The 16051-nt window shown below is 36.9% G+C and overlaps 1 protein-coding gene across 2 annotated transcripts in view; it reads right to left on the reverse strand.

The window, feature by feature from the left end:
• USP12 (ubiquitin specific peptidase 12) overlaps positions 1-16051 on the reverse strand; it is a 32866-nt gene that overhangs the window by 9296 nt on the left and 7519 nt on the right. For both annotated transcript variants that reach the window (XM_032099483.1, XM_032099482.1), the window contains exons 2-4: positions 12458-12538; positions 6792-7005; positions 3605-3831 (exon numbers count right to left, since the gene is read on the reverse strand). In XM_032099483.1, coding sequence (XP_031955374.1) covers positions 3605-3831; positions 6792-7005; positions 12458-12538 — 522 coding nt within the window. The remainder of the gene's footprint in view (positions 1-3604; positions 3832-6791; positions 7006-12457; positions 12539-16051) is intronic.

A 16051-nucleotide genomic window follows, 5' to 3' on the forward strand; every position in this document is an offset into this window, starting at 1 on the left:
ATTATCAGACCTTACTTTTTTTCTTTATTACTCTCTATGACTCTAATGACTGGTGGAAGTCCTTATAACTGAGGATTAAGAATGGCTCAGGAAAAAAAAAATCAGTTCTAGAAAATACTCTGCTGCTGCAGTCTTCAGCTAGGACAGCTGGAATTAGGGAGTCATGTGATCAGTGTTATTCAGACACGCAATTAGATAATTCTTCCTCCTTTGGTCTAATCAAAGAAAATTCTGCAAAACAATACAGATTTCACAGGCAGCTTTATCCCACGCAGAAGCTGTAAGGGCAGAGAGGATATGGAGAGGAGGGAAGGGATGTGCTGTACTTGGTTAAAAAGAGATTGGTATTGAAATCGGAAGTTCACAAAAGGACAATTTCCATTCTCTGTGACAATATGGCCTTAAAAAACCACACTCCAGCTAGCCAGTCCATTGTGCACTTAAGATCATGAGGAACCATTAAAGGCCTTATTGCAAGAACAGCCAGGTTGATTTTTTTCCATTTATGTTGGTAGTTCATTAATTGCTTTCCCTAATTTTTAAGATTCTTCGAGCCTTAGTATTTGAACAGATTTTTCTAACATCAACTCATAAAGTTTAAATTAAAAAAAAAAAAAAATTAAAAGCCACTCTGCAGTCTTACGAGTCCCCCCTCCTGTAAAGGTTCTGTTTCAAATAAACATCACTGAGCTTCTTAGACTACGACCACCAATGCTATGTTCTTCAATCATCTGTAGAATGAAAAAAAGATGGGCATGATCAGAAAACCTCATCACCTGCAGAATCGAGCCCTGATGCGTTCAAAAAGCTGTCTGAGTGCTCCTAACAGGAACATCTGAGTAATAGTGAGGAATTTGGATGTTCCAGTGCTCTGGCTGAAGAGGATGGTGTGCTGTTCTCACGTCAAGGACATCACCTGCACCCACACAGCTCAGCTGTACTCTGATGACCAAAGCTGTGCAGAACAGAAAGCTCAGAAGGCTGACACTCACAGAATCCATTATTTCTTACAGCTGGGAATTTCACTGGCAATGCGAATCTGCGCACTGGCAAAGAGCTCTTTCAGCTACAGACTCCCATGTGTTCTAAGACAGAAAGCAGTTTTTAAAGAAGCTGAAACAAAATGTGCGACTTATTTTGGTTTTAAAAAAAAGAGAAATGAAAATCAGACAGAGTTAAAGGTTCTATAGTACTCATGAAAGAGAGGACACTGAGATTTTCCTTATTGCCTTCTCTCAGTCCAAAGCAGGATTGAGCCAAAGAATTGTATGCCTTGTAGAGTCATTTGAACCCAAGAGCAAGACCATCACCTGGAGATTGATATGGTGGTTTTGACAATTTCCTATATTTCTCTGTAGAAGTACTGGTCACATTTAGATGTTGAAATTTAATCTTAATGAAGCCAATTACATTATTTTCTGATTTACTGTTATTCTTCCTTAAACTGTGAGAGAAATAGGTAAAACCAATTAACTTCTAGATAATTTCTATAAATTAGCCATAAAATTTACATTCACTTCATCATTCTGCCTCTGTCGAGGAAGGGTGAAAGCATTACAAAGAGGAATCACATTAAAGCATGTAAAGGCAACTTACAATCCTTTTTGTAACATATTCATTTAAGACTGTAGCTTGATTCACAACACAAATCTTTGTTAAAGCATCATATCTATGTTCCTTATACTCCACTGTTCATACTTAGACTGAGGATACATCTTGAGCCAGTTCAATTTTTATCGTTAAGACGGGCTAATGAAACAGCGTATCCTGGAAAGATGCTCTTTTCCATAACCAGGACAACTAAAATTAGAATAAATATTTTGCTCATTTTAGGAACATTGAGTAGGTTAGTCCAGTTAGAAGATAACCATTGTCACTCTGAGCAAAGATATATGATATGCTTTATATATTTACATATGCAATAAATTTCCAATTTAAATTAAAAAATATACTAGGGCTATTGTCGTGTCATTAAGAAGCAGTAATTCATCTTCTACATGAGCTATTTCCAAGTAGTCCTAACATTTTAATTTATATTTCTAAACACAGAAATAATCTAAATGCCAACAGCTTCTAATAAACATAAAACCAATCATATATACTCACTATATTTGAAAATAAAACACTTTTCACAGTGATATTACCTATTAATGTGCCCAAATGTGTTTCTAAGTGCTCATTTTCAGATCACTGTGTTTTAGACACAAGCTGATATACTAAAAAGACAGAAACTGATAAAATAGTTTCCAGATTACTTTGATTATCATCTTGTCCAGCAATAGCTGAATATTTCTATTAGCAATAGCTAATAGGAAAAAAAAACCTGAGCAGTGTTAGTAGAATTCTCAGAATTGTGACAGGCCTGATACCTAATAAAATATGCCAGCAAAGAGCATATCAGTGTTTTAAAATTGCATTAAGGACGGTACCTAGATCAAAATCCTGACAGCAGCAATCCATTATGCCACAGTGAGGAAAGGCAATGATGTCAGTTGTGTCAAAAGACTTAAGCTAAACTCATGTTTCAAGAAAAAAAAACAACAACCAGTTCAAGAACTAGAAGAGAAGCAACTGACAGCTGACAAGAAATACTTATTAGGGAGGGGAAATCTGCCAGAAAAGAAAATGTGGTAACTTGGAATCACCACCTAAATAACTCATAGTCTGCAGTTACATTATACATGACATTATGAAGCTCTTTCTTTGAAATAAAAGAGGTGGGTATTTCTAGAAGACTGAGAAATTGCATGTGAAATATACAGATTTGATGAATTCCTCCTTTCCGATGTCATGCTGACATATCTGCATTATCTAATTCAGGTAAAGAAAATAGGAGCACAGTCATTTAGCTTTTTTACAATCTCTAAGGAATAGAGATGACAGAATTACTGTAATTTTCAAACTGTGCTGCTTTTACTCTTTCTCAAGCTGGTAAAATTCAATTTTAAGTTTTTAGGAAATACATTCTATCTCTTATTGTAGAACTTCTCAAAGAATATTTCTGTATAGCATACTCAGAGAAAGAGTTTATTTTTCAGGGTGTAGTACTAGAAGAATTCCTCTGGACAGACATTTAGGAAAGGATTACTTTTTGTGAACGTGCAGGTATGTTTTTTGAGAATCCCAGTCTACTATCCTAGTGCCAAAAGCCAACCATCTTGATTTCAATGGCTTTAAATTTAAAAACTAGGAATCCATGGAAACTGATTGACAATACTTACTTATGGGATGTATCACTAAGCATGACATTCAGTTATTAAGACATTAAATTTGAGAAGAACCTCACAACCCTCAAATTACAGATTTTTATTTTGTTTAAGAATGCATCACTTTAGAATTTTCTGCTCTAAACTTTGAAGGTGATTATGATCACACTGACAAAAAAAATCCAACTGGGAATTTTCCTAATATTGAACACGTGTCTTTTCCTACAATTCATGCACCAGCTGCTAGAATGTTCTCACTAAGAAGGAAAAACTGCAAATATCCCCACAAATATAAGATCACTAAAGAAAGAAACTAATCTAATCTGTCAGGCTGCTGGGATAAATGAATCGTGAAGCATGCCGTTCGGAAACACGGCAGAGTTCACATGAAGACTTACAGTTTCACAGGTAAGACATCTGGTTTCATTAGTTAATGTTCCCTGAAAGATTTCGTGCACCCAGGTGGGGTCTGGCGGGCTGTTGTTCTCAGTGTCCACGTTGCCATTAGGCAGGCGCCCGTTCTGCTTCTCTTGTTTTCTTTCCTCTTGCAAGATGTCCGCAATGGTATTTAACAGATAGTTCAGGAACTCGTGCGCATCCTGCTGCATGTAGTTATCAAAAAGTTCTGCCAGATAAAGCAGAAGGTGTTGCAATTGATTGGTTAGTGCTGTACTACAGGTAAGTTTTAATTTAAGAGCGTCATATTTCAAAACCAGTCCTTTATTTCACATCTTGAATCATTCATGGCAATACAACACCAACCCAAAATGCCTACTTGATAAACTAAGTCAAAAAAACGGGGTGGGGAGAGGGGACAGCAAGTCAGCTTGCATTGGCAGAAATCACTGGAAATTACCAGAAGACTGCAAGAAAACCAGGGCACAATTCAACTGCCTAAACACAGGTGTACGTGGAGTGCCACCTGAACTTGTATGGGTCATCCTGTCCAGCCTCCAGATGACACTGCATCTCCTACAGGGGCTATGGTATCTCTGCCAAGCTTAGGTCAATGTCTGGGATAACACGGATTTAATAATTACTTCTTTTCTGTCTGACCAGGAACTGCTAAGAGGAAATGTACCTGCCTATTTAAAAAGCATTCTATATCCTCAGCTAATATCATAGAAGTCTTTTATTGTGCAAGTACTTCACTTTGCTGGCAGTCCAAGAATGTTCTAAGAGACATGTCTTCAGTACAGGAGTGGAAAGATGAATGAAAAAGATACTCAGTGAAGCTCAAGTTTTGAAATGCATACAGGGACTCCATGGCAGCTTTACTGTCACTTACCTGATGGCACCCAGAAATAAACAGAAATAGAAAAAAAGTCCAGGGTTATTAGCTAAGTAGGGAAATCGTGATGCTAATCTAGGTAATTTGGAGAGGTTAAGTAGTGCAATAGGTCAGGCAAGAGTATGAACCATGTAGTTTACTTAATGAACTACTACAGTATTTTTGAGACGAGTAAATTCAATCTAGCCAACTGCAAGGTCTTTATTTGATCAAGTAAATCAAGGCAGAACAAGAGCTACAAGTCTCTTGAGATAAAAGACTTCAGAGGTTCTTCACAGTGTAGTATCACAGGCCCCTCAGGGCTATGTGCCCAGTCAGTAATTAGCATTAATTACAGCAAAATGAAAACTACAACAGATTGCTCATTTTACAATTAGAAGAACTTCGTGCAAATATTAACAGTATACCTTGAGCTGACTTCAAGACAGCAGCTGCTTCCCAGCCAATTAAACTTTAAGGTCATTAATAGAGAAACACAGAATTGATAATTGAGTTCCAACCCCCCTGCTCCGGACAGGGCCACCTTCCAACAAGGCCAGGTTACACAAAGCCCCATCCAACCTGGCCTTGGACACTTCCAGAGATGAGGTATCCACAGCTTCTCTGGGCAACCTGTTCCAGTGCCTCACCACACTCACAGCATGAATTTCGTCCTAATACCTAATCTAAACTTGCCCTCTTTCAGTTTAAAGTCATTCCCCTTGTCCTGTCACTACACACCCTTGCGAAAAGTTCCTCTCCAGTTCAGAGATGTATAATACATGCATGTTGTATTCAGACATTGAAAATAAAAGATGGAGCAGCAGCTTTGTAGTCTGGAATACATTAAAACTATGTCCTCAGTTATCAGTTATAGCTGGATACAAACTGGAAGACACTCTAGATTGGTGTTGCACACCTACCCGATTCTTAAACTTCTTTAAGGCTCAAAATTATATACCTTCACAATAAGTACTTAATAGCATATATGATACCCATGTAATTGCAGCCTGAATGTAGCTATTTATTTGTACAAAAGGTGAGAGTATCATCATTAAAAGAGACCCAAAAAGAAAACAAGGGTTGAACTTCCATATGTGACTTCTCTACTGAAGGTTTTCCAACTGCCTTGCCCTGTGCAGAATTTTAGCGGCGTGACATAATTACACATTACAAAGAACACTTTCTAAAATGAACTTAATAGCTCCTGTGGTTTGCTTTCTGCTTTCCATCTGAATGATTCTCTGCATTTGTTATAATGAACTGTTTCTGCACCTGTATCAAACACAAGCACACTTACTTGAGTAGAAGTGCCAAAGAAGGGAATTTGAGTTTCCTATGCTGCACAGGCAAGTACCGCACCCAAGAGCTTTTTTTTTAACAATAACATTACAACTCACGGTGTGCATTTGCTGGAACAGCCATGTCAAACTAGGAATGTCATTATAATATTTTATTTCTTGTTTTTACGACAGAGATAGTCATCATACCATTTAAATGTTTTTTAAGTCTCCATTCATAGCCTTGGAAAGATTGCAATAGTGTGAACATATCTATCGCAGCAGTGTTAAGTACAGTACATCAAACAGTTTATTTAAATACAGTAATTACTTCTTAAGGGAAAAAAAAGTTGTAGTTTTATAAAAATGCATCCAAACTGAGTAGTAGATTACAAGGCTTCATTTCTATTTTAACATCAAATCATTTACTAAAACATTCTGACCAATTAGCCCTGCAGAGAAGAAACAAGAAATGTGAAAAATCCCTAGAAATCTCTTGAAATTTAGGATAACAATGACATTTAAAAAACAATTTGCCAAAACTACTTAGTGGTTTTAAAATTAATTAATTCTTTAAAAAGTAGGTCAAATTGCATATTGCATAAATTCTAAATCAATTTAAAAATGGTGGGGGGTTTTAAGCTAGATTCTTATGGACAAGTCTTTCTACACATTCAATCTGGGAGACTGATTCCTCCATTCAAAAAGTATTTTTTTAAAACAAAGGTCTTACAGCGAATTTTGATTACAAATTTAAAACTCACAGAGAAACAAAACTAGCAAGAAATTTCATAAGCAGCCAGTGACAATATGACAATACACTTTAGCTCTACATGAGGGGACAGAGAGACACAAGGATTCTCTCTCAAAACTGCTCCAGGGTTACACCCTTATCCTGGGGCCACCTCTTGTTTATACTACAGCACCAAGAACACTTTCTATGTGTAACAAATATATAGGTATTCCACTACGTAAACTTCAGAATTAAATCATAATTGCTGCATTTATTACACAAGAAAAAGAAAAAAAAGTTACCATTTTCTTTTCGTAATCTTGTTATAAATTTCTTGGGAGGTATTACTCCAACTTTTTTCTTCTGGGTGGCTATACTGTGGAAGAGATCTGCTAAGCATGTAAGGAGATTCTCTTTTTTTCTTGGCTGACTCTTGTATGCTAAGACTTTGTCTCGAAATGGTCGACAAAAATAAAGTGCCTGGAGAACCGAATTGCAGTAGCACGTATTCCCAAACTACAAAACAAAAGACAGATCTATTAGTTTGCATTGTATTATGGTAGAGGGGTAAAATTAATTCCAAACTATAACAGAGTGCATAAGCAGGGGCCAACTTTCTGCAAGATGTTTCTTCCTGACTTTAAGGTAGAAAAACCATATTAATATCACACAAAGGATTACCAAGTAGGTAAATGCACAAAAAACCTTGGTAAATTTGAACAATACTATTTAATTTTGTCTCACTTAAATTTTAACTTACTGGTAATATTTTACATCTATTTGGGTCAAAATGTTCAAACAAATACCCCCAATTTCACAGCTACCAAAATATGCCCAGGTAAAAATATCTCTCTGTCTACCACACATCAGCCACAACAGCAAAGAACAGGCACAGCATGACCTTGAACTGTGAAGAAATTCAGCTGAAAATACAGTCAGACACTACAGAAATTAGATTCTCCAAATCTTAATAGCTGCCATTGAAGTCAGAAATAACTACTGTAACCAGTTCCCACATTTTCAGTTCTTGTTCCAGGGTGACAAGATTGATTTAAGGAAACTCCTGAATGCCAATGTGACATGGTTTGCTCAGGATTCAAAGCTATGGCAGTTGGTAGCTTGAAATCAAGATTGCAAGGAAAGGAGAGCACAATTTGGATGTGCACACTTTGAAGGAGGCAAGCCACTGGATTGAAAGGAGAAAGCAGAGTCAGCAGGAAAAGCATCTGTAACCCACTTTGTACCAGGACACTACAGGTGGGACACTCCAGATGTCCCCCTTCCCCAGACTCCTTCAGGCACCTGAGATCACTGACACTGTCTGCAGCTCACCCCGACACTGCAAACGTCCCCATCACATCTGTGAAGGCGTTGTGAGCTGTCAGTGGATAAAGCCATTCTAATTTTATGCTGCCATTCTAATCTTATGCTGCCCTCCTCCAGTGAAACCTATTATCCAACACTGAAAGTGTGGGAAACATCTTTACAAGGCCCTCAGCAAGTAATCCAATCTTTCAGCTGCAGTCACGCAACTTGCAAATGGAAGCATGTACTTACGACACACATTCTGCAAAATGTGGAAATAACATTCAGATTTACGTTATATAAAGACAGCAGCACATACAGATAGCAAATTCCGAGACTTCATTACTGTGATGGGGAAACTTATGTGGCAAAGACAGCCTTTAGAGCTATTTTAAGAGCAGGTTCCTTCAATAGAGAAAAAGAGCTAAAAGCCTTCACATCTTAGGAATAACAGGGAGGTAACTACTTTTTGCTCTCTCCCAATTAAGACAAACAAGATGCATTGCAAAAATGCAATTTCATTACAAAACTTAAAAATTAATTACTTTCCTCTATTTTAAACTAATGGAATTTGAAGAACTACTTTCTAAATAACCAAGACACACTCAAAGAATAAGTAAGAAGCATATTTAAAAAAAATATTAAGATGTCATTAAGGTATCCATATTAAAAAGTGATGAGTTTAAAATACATTATTTTTCTTTATTTAGGCGAGGAAACTGCTTATATTAGCTTCTTTGTGGTCCAAATCCACAAACAAGTCAATGAACTTAAGAGAAAAACTAGGGCTTTTTACCTTAAAGGAAGCTGATGAATCACACAGTAGCTTCTGACAAAGCATTTAATATTGTAAGCTATTTTTGAGTTTATAATTAGAAACTGCCATAAAAAGAGAACTACATTAAAAGGTTAAGAAAGTTCTTAAAGTTTAATCAAATTGGAAAAGTGCTAAAATTTCTACAGCAAGTGTCAAAAGATGAAAAGCAAGCAAATTAGAAATTTCATGAGATTCCAATTTTAAAAAGGAGCAGTCTGATAATAAATTAATTAGGAAGGCAACCATGCAGTGAGAGACAAACAAAATATGAAGACCTCAGAACACTGAACAAAATTCAGATTAATTTAATATGAATGTATGTTAACCTACATGCCTGCGAGTATGAAATAAAAGCAACCAGATTAAGTTCATAAAAGGCTTTCTCTGACCAAATTCAGAAACACAGCAGGCAATAGAAGAATGTTTGAAAGCAAACTCCTGAAGAAAATTTAATTAGTTCACATTTGTTTTATCTCTAAAGCATCAGTCTTTATCACTTCAAAACTCAAAATATTTTTAAAATAAATGCTTCCAATCATTAAAAAAATTAAAATGGCACCTGTACTAAACAACATGGGGGAAAAGGCTGGGAAGCTTCTAGACGATGCAAATACTCAATTTGATAAATGAATACATTCTGGTCTTACCACCATTATTACTTTAGTTCCCATCTTTGACTCCACTACAGAGAAACACCCAACACCTTGCTGCAGTCTCCCCATCCTCCCACCACCCACTCGACACCTATACTCTGCTTTCTAATCCTGGGTCTCCAGCACTGGGCTCTGCTACGACTCCTCCCCACTCCAGCCAGCACTGCCTCAGAGCCACAACACTTGGGAATGCAAGCCCTGCACTGTGTAACTTCATGCTTGGCCAGCCAGCTTCAGAAGAGCAGTAAAAAATATAAGAAAGACCATCTTACACTGTGTACTTCTAAGAGATGCAAAGAAATCCACATTTTCTCTTATTATCAGTTCATACTGTTCTTCTGTACTAAATTCTGAGAAATCAGACTGTTTCCTTTCACAAAAATACTGCATTCTCTACATTTTACACCCCCCCCCCCTTTTTTTTCTTTTAAATTCTGAAATCAAAGTTACAGCACCTAAACCTATATGGAAATAAGAAGAATGAGACAGTAGGGAAAACAAAGACACTGCAACAAAACCACTGCACATCCATGAACACTTATAGTTTACTCTTCTGATGCACATACAGCTGGGAAGAAATGTGGTTGTTAAACTCCATTCAACAAAGGGATTTACAAGAACTTAGATCTGCTTGAAACACTGTCTTTGTGCAGCTCTAGGGTTCCTCCTAGCTCTGATGTACTGGCAGCTCTAACAACTTCTCCTTGTTGACATGGGCCACTCCATTAGCATAGGATTTCTACAAAACACACGGATCCACTGCAAGGGACTGAATAACCAAACCTTCTGCTCTACAAGTCTGGTAAACTGCTGAAAAGCTCCCAGAGCAGCTCTTTGAGATTAAATATCTTATTTCATGCTCACTGGATAAAATGATTGATTTAATTTGTGAAGCACATAGATTTGACTAGTTTGCATTACTGCACTGAAGAGGGAAAGAAGAATGATAAGCAGACTTGATGATCCTGGGTGTCCATATGCATGGGACATCACACTACTAACACTTTCATTTTACCACATATCTCACATATTTCCTGCTGATTTAGTGAATGGTATTGCCCCTCTAAGATGAATTTTCCATTCCCATCAACCATCTGGTCATCCATATGTTTCCCATAATTGCCCTTTCTTAGGCCTTCTTTTACCTCTCAAACTGTTTTTTCAGCAGATCCTCTGAACAATCCCTAGATTCTACCACAAAGCTGGAAAAGAGATAAGACAGTGCTTCTGCCTCCGCTTCTTTTATGCTGCCTCTGGATAAATTGACAGAGCTCTGTTTCAGGATTGTCATCTTTATCTAAAATGCTTTTCTGTATTCCAGACACCTCAAATGGCTAGCTATCACACAGTTAGAAGAAAGCTACTGACTTACACATCATTTCACTTTTTTCTATTACTCTGGACAAAGCTAGGACAAACAAAATCAATGAACAAATTAGAAAAATTTAGCAGTAAATGTTAATGAACATCTAGGAGATTCACTTCTTGTAATTGCTACCAAAAATTAGAGAAATCAATGAAGGCAAAAATTGTGATTTCTATTGCTTCTCAATCTAATAGTACTAATTTATTATCTAATTATCTAGTATTTCTTTTCATCATCATTATCTCTGTCATTCTTTCCAGTCATTGGCCACAATTTGTTACTTTCACTCTTCCTGGCAGATTTACATGCTGCGGGCTTATTACACATTCATGGTGTATATGTGCTGTGTTAGTAAACACAACCTGCAGAACAGATCTAAAACCATTCAGGCATCACCATCACTGAACTTCCTTAGCTAACCACTGTACCTGAAAACCAGCACCAGTGTGCCATAAATATAACAGATCCCATTTTATTATATGTTACAATGCAGAAAATTTTAGTCCATAAAATTTTATTGTTTGAAGCTAAAATAAGCAAAATTCCTGCAGTAAACAGAAAGTTAAAAGCACTCTGATATATTGTAGTTGTCTGTCTCTTATGTGCATGGTTGAGGGCTGAATGACACATATTCCCTCAAATTTCTACTCCCTCTTGAGTACAAAAAGCCAGAACTTGTTGATATTCATTACATATTAGGAGGACTGTCCTTTATTGAGCCTCCTCTTAAGGGTACAAACTATGTAAAAAAACTTCAAGCTTAGGTGTGCAATACAATTTCACTGTTAAGTCTTAAATCCTCTCTGGACTTGGACAAGAAATTGGGAAAAAACAGTTTATCTGTCAACAGAGTAAGAGATTTGCAAAAACCTGTTATTGGAAAAATGGAAAGCCTAAGCTCAGCTGCAGAACTGACAGGTATGAACAGTGAAACTCCTGAATTTCCTCTTCTGATAACGCGGCATTTGGAGGGTATTTCAGCTTTCATGAGAAAGGAAAAGAAATCACTTAAATTTAAGTGGTGGTATTTTGAGATGCATGGAAGTCAGCTTATCAGTGTTTACAGACTCCACAGTGCATGCTCGGATTGGAGACTCTTGAACCAGGTCAGTGCTAAGCACCTGGAGGTAGAGACACGTTCCAGCCACCAAGACAACGTTTAAATAATCAGTTTCATTAAGAAAAGCCAGACAATAGCTCTTGTTAGACCAGCTTGCTCAAACTATGTAGTTTCTGAAGCCCCAATAAAGGGAATAATATTTCATATCAGTACAATGCAATTTCTAACAAAATATGTTTTTCATCAGTAATACCAGAAATTAAAGTTTATGTCATTCCTTAAAACCAATTATTGATTTAAACAATCCAGGTTTTTTTTTTCCACCACTGCTTTCCCCTTTGGGCTATGTTTTTTTTTTTTAATCTTAATACAAATAGCAGACATAAATACTTCATATCATCAATAGTCTTTCACAAGATTTTTTTTCTTTTTATGTATTTATTTTACTTCATTGGCATATTATGAACAACAAACTACATATTTTAAATAGCCTTCTTAAGATTTAGACATTTTAGTAACATGAAAATGATGTAAAAGTTACCCTACAACCAATAAAATGAAATGAAGTATTCAATAGAAAGCCCATCTCAACAATTCAGTAGCATATTTCAATGAATACCCTAAGTACTGAAACACATTTCAATAGAATGAATATCCAGTGACTACATCTTTCATATTTTTAAGTATTCACTCATCATTACAGTCTTGTTATTTAACAAACCCATTCCCTGTCCTTTCAAAGCAGTAAGTTACGGTCTGAAACTCACATTAACCAAACCAAAATAGTGCTCATTGACTGGAAATTGTTCCGGACCAATCTCTTTCTCCAAAGCTGAGGCATTGGCGCCCTAGAAGAAAATCAAAAGTAGCAAAATATTAGAGTGGCAACAGTGAATTTAAGCTGCTGAGGAAAAAGAAATTTTTGGCAAGGATAAATGATCAAAACCAATCAACCATCCATAAAAAACCCCTGCAAAACACACTGATTACAACTAAAAATTACCTTAGAGATGTTTCCAAATATGTTCTGTCCAAAAACATCTCAAAGTTATATAATTTTCACATATTTTCATGCAATTACACTGTTTTGATGTTCTGTACTTATTATTTTCAGAGTCGAATTACTTTAATAGCACTTGCACTAATGCAGGATGCAAAGCAGGTCATACAAGGCCCACTGGCAAGCTCCTTCTAACAAGTCTAACTTGCATTCTGTAAAGCACACTTCAGAAGAAATTAAGAGATGCAGATTGTTCATAAGTCTGTTCCACTTACACTGAAAACACAAGCTGTACAAAGTGCTTTGCTAAACACCTTGAACTTTGTAAAACTAAAAGACAATGCAGTACAGCTACTGATGGTGTGCATTACAAAGGCTGCAGCCTTTGCCCAAAAAAATCTGTTGGGTCTGATCCTCAAAAAGAAGCCAGAGCAAGTAACTTTGGTTATTCTGTGGGTGTTGACTGAACTGGAGCAGTAAACACTGGGTTTCAAAGGAAAGTGTTGTTTTCTTTTTTATTTAGAGACAGAAAAACCTCTATGCTGGAAAATTCAGAGAACAAAAAAACCCCCAGCTTTCTATGAGCTCTTACACTGATTGCTTTTAGAGAAATGGAAACACATGCAACTTTTTGCACACAACAAAACTGATATCTATCTATCTCTCTCTCTCTCTCTCCTATGGGACTAATACATGAGCATGAATATTCCAGCAAGTCTAACTGCAGCTAAAATAGCACATAATATACAGCAAAGAACCTTAAAACCAGGTGCAACTCCCTCCCAACAAGTTCTTTCTTTACACCAAAGATATAGCAAATAGCCCTTACATAGGCTATCACAATAATTAAATTAAATCAAAATCACAGAGTGCACTAAAAACAGCACACAGGATTGCACAGATTAACTACAGACAGGAAGAAGTGGAACAGAATGAAAACTAGAACTGTATCAAAATGTATACAACGTGGCATCTGCCATGGTATGACCCTGGTACTGCAGAACTTTACAGAAACTACCTCAGCAGTTCTGAAACTGGAAGCACATGCTCAAAGGCCCATTAGGAGGTACCAACTTTAACTAGAACAGGGCAAAAGATAGCAAAACTCCACACTTGAGACACTACAGCTCTTCTCCATTCACAGCACAGCCCCAGCTGCTTTCACCAGTCACATCCCCTCCAATTACCCAGTTTGATAAAGCCTCTCCGTTACTGGGGATTTAGCTGCAGGGCTTATTACTTAGAAGCTGTTCTCAAATGGAGATTATAGTGGTGAGGAAAAGGGGTATAAACCCTCATTTAAGATTAAAGCACTCTGTGACTCTGAATATTTAGTTTTGCAGCCTTATTTAAATGCACCCACAAGCTCTGGCAAGGTGAGTATTACAAATAAACCAGGAAAAAGAAGGAACTGTGGCGGCCTTTTATACTATTGTTAAAATCTCTACTTCTTTAAAAATAAATTCAAGAGCAGGCTTAAGGAAATTCCTTCTCTTTTCGAAGCTAGGGTGGAGTAGCTGCTTTATTCTATATTTGAAAGGAAAATATTATGATACAAACATTGATGTTTCTGTTTGTACAGACCTGAACACTGTATTTAGTTTTCTAGCACAATAAAGATCCAACCTGGCAATAAGAAAGACATGCTGAGATACTACAAGATTGTCATGGTTTTCCAATTATTCAAAGGTGCTTCATTCAAGGCTCAGACTTTCACATGATTTCAAAGCACTGCATCATCTATGTTTGAATGCAGCTGTTTATGAATGTTAGTACAAACCAGCAGGGATGTTTTACACCAATATAAAACCCTCGAGCTACTCAGACTTCCCTTTACAGCTCTCTTTTTGTCTGTCATACAGGATCTATCTCTCCCTCCAAAGTGATCATTTATACTGTGCACAGTGTATTGGTTGCAAAAGCAGAAACACAGGGAGACTACACTAAAATGCATGTTCACAACTGACCCATAAAAGCTATTTTAAAACCTAACTACCCCTTGCTTCAAAATGTTTCCCAGCTGTGATTACAGTACATGTTATCAGTCTCAGCTGACTCTTCCATCATGCAAATACAGATGCAGGGGGGGAGCACTGCAGGACCACCAACTATTACGGTACTATATCACCTCTTGGACATGAGGACAGCAGAGGTTTAAGGCAGAAGTGGGAGTGTCTCTCTTTTCATCAGCCAAGTCGGACTTACTGGACTTGGGAACTAGACTCAGGAAATTTCAGGCTGTGCTCTATGCTGAGGTACTTCAGATAATTGATTCCTCTGCCACTTAAATGGGATCGCTGGGGAAAATCCCCAAATAAATCCCTCTTCTTTGGGGGGCTCACTTAATAACACATACAACAGGTGTTCAGTCCCCACACTGCAACCTGGCTTTGATATTATATAGGGGACAGAAGGAGACATCAGTAAGTTTGGTCAGTACCTCCACCTCCAATTTCCCTTGTCCTTCTGAGGGGAAGCACACAAGGTCATTACCCAGAAATGAGAAGGAACAGAGGCACAGCAGAAGTCCAAAACGCTAATAATATTGCAGTAGTACTAGGATTTACCACTTTTTGCATTGTATCAGTGTAAAAGCTATACAGCTACACAACCTAGCAGTGCCTTACATTAACCCCCTTCCAGCAAAGAGATACAGGCACAGAAAACACGAATTTCTCATAGCTGATGAAATACACCTTTACAAAGTGGAAAGTTCAGCAACTAAGGTGTGTTTACAAGAACACAACATGAAATCAAGATTTGCTTTTTATCTGTTACTGAAAATTATCTTGGAAACATTAAACCATCAATGACTATACAAAAATCTTCACAAATCTAATGAAAGTTAGGTGTAAAACTGAACTATTGCGGATTTCACCCTTCAAAATGATATGTCATGTAACCTTTATTTAATCATGTTCAAACCAGTTGAACATTTATTGCTTATATCCCCCATCAAGTTAAAGAAAAAAGCTATACTACTGGATTTATAAATATCACCGTAAATGCTAATTTCTTAATGAAGGGATAAGAATCTGTGTTTGCCACGGAAGCCCCTTAATTAAATTTCTCAACTTTTATTTTTAAAAGAGCTTGAGCTTTCTACAAATCAACACATTTAACATTAGCCAGATGAGGGGTTTATTTCAGTTTAGTGGAATCAAAGCCCAGGAAACACAGTGGAATAGGAAAGTGTATTTTCTTTGAATTGAGTACAGTTGTATTTTCCCAATTTTCACATTTTATAAATACACATCCTCCCAAATTACTAAAATAAACTAAAAAAACCCACTGATGCAATCCATTTCAATGGAAAAGGGCAGAAAAAACAAAGCACAGACAAACGCAGATGGGTTTTTTT

Source organism: Corvus moneduloides, chromosome 2 (genome assembly GCF_009650955.1).
Source record: "Corvus moneduloides isolate bCorMon1 chromosome 2, bCorMon1.pri, whole genome shotgun sequence".
NCBI lineage: Eukaryota > Metazoa > Chordata > Aves > Passeriformes > Corvidae > Corvus > Corvus moneduloides.